General features: G+C 38.2%; 1 protein-coding gene across 1 annotated transcript; it reads right to left on the bottom strand.

Moving 5' to 3' along the window:
- Positions 1 to 499: 499 nt before the first annotated feature.
- On the bottom strand, positions 500 to 910 carry LOC121978176 (egg cell-secreted protein 1.4-like). The gene has a single exon (XM_042530553.1). The coding sequence runs from the start codon at positions 908 to 910 to the stop codon at positions 500 to 502; it is 411 nt and encodes a 136-aa protein (XP_042386487.1).
- Between the last annotated feature and the right edge of the window lie 764 nt (positions 911 to 1,674).

Genomic DNA, 1,674 nt, shown 5'->3' on the forward strand with positions numbered 1-1,674 from the left:
ACATCATATGGATTGGTAAAAAAAAATAAAAATTATGTGCCAAGTTAATTAATATGATAATTGACTGAAAATTCTAGAAGAGTATAGTGAATATAATTTACTGATTTTGATTGTCTATAGTCCCTTTTTATTATTTAAAATTTTTTAAAAATATTTAGAGAATAAATAAGACGATCAAAATTTTAATCCCAATAAAGTACCTGAATCAATTTTTTTTTTATTAGTAAATTTGAACACTTAAATTTTATTATAAAAATATATTTTTGAAATTTTTTTATACACAAAAAAAATCTTATTTTGGAATTATGTTTTTTTGGCCGAGGATTATTTTTCTTTTTTTAGAATTTGCCCAAGTTTTATACTATAATTGTTGTAATGGAAGATTTTCATTCGATATCATCAACTCACAAAACAAGTTTTTATTCGGTCGTCTTGACAAGTTAAGAAGGGCCGGTCAAATCTCAGATTTCGACCTGCACTTCTCGGACAGCGTCGTTATCTAGGGCTCAGAAAACTCCACCTTGGGCCCCTGAGCGATCGGAGGCGGAGGCGGAGGCGGAGGAGAGGCAGCGCCGGCCTCGGCGTCGCAGTATCCTCGCAGGACATCACCCTCTTGCGGAGTGAATCCGAGGGCCGCAAGCATGACCTCGGCGGCCCAGCAGTGGTGCTCGATGACCCGGATCGCCCTGCAGCAGCCCGGCCCAAGGTACGTCTCACCGTTGAGGAAGAAGAGCACCACCTCTCCGATGCAGGACCGGAGCTCCATCAGCGAGTCCCAGCATAGCTTCATTCCGTCCGACTGCAGCCGTGCCGCCAGATGCATCGCGCTCCCACTCCAGGGACCAGGCGTTGCTTCTGATATCGAGATGCTGCTGCTGAATAGCAGCAGAATAAGAAGGAAGGGAGACATGGAGGAATATTATTGTTGAGCGAGGCTTCCAGTGTTGGACTGACCAGGTATTTATAGAAGCAGAACCAGTGATGCGTATTATTGTGTTTAATTTCTATGGTGCTGAAGATGAAAGGCCTTAAGTTACAAGGATCGTGCGTAAATGCCACAATGAATGCCGATGGGTGGTATTTCAAAGATCACTAGTTTTATGGGTAATCAATTTGTAATTCTGTTTTTTTACAGTTTCATAACTTTTTGGCTTCCCTGGATTTTCATGGAACACTCACAGGTGCTATATATGCCCAGCTACGTTCAATTGCGGAAGGCGGCTGCCGACGCAATACACTTATAAAAAAAAACAAAAAGTACTGCCATTTCCTTGTTTTTTTTTAAATTTTTATTTCAGAAGGTTTTCTTTATTTCCTTGTACCCTGATTAAGGACTTGATTATACCTTTAGCCGTTTTATTCTCAAATTGCCTTCTTTTCATCAGTTTGATGAAATAACTAAGACTAATCATTCTGTGTTAAAATATTGATAGATGTTGTTTTCCCGTCTTGTTACCATAGAGCTAGCTAATGTCACATCGGGTGTGTAGTAGTAAAGTATTTAGGAGGGAACAAGTTAGAATTACAATAACATTACACGCTTACAAGATTTACACGCATATATATAATCGTAAAATATAAATTTTCATAAAAAAATTATACTGACATCAATTAGTAAACTGAATCAAATTTATCTCTATCGATATTCATACTAAGATATCTTAGAGATGGCTT

The sequence above is a fragment of the Zingiber officinale genome, chromosome 4B (genome assembly GCF_018446385.1).
Source record: "Zingiber officinale cultivar Zhangliang chromosome 4B, Zo_v1.1, whole genome shotgun sequence".
In the NCBI taxonomy this organism is placed as follows: domain Eukaryota; kingdom Viridiplantae; phylum Streptophyta; class Magnoliopsida; order Zingiberales; family Zingiberaceae; genus Zingiber; species Zingiber officinale.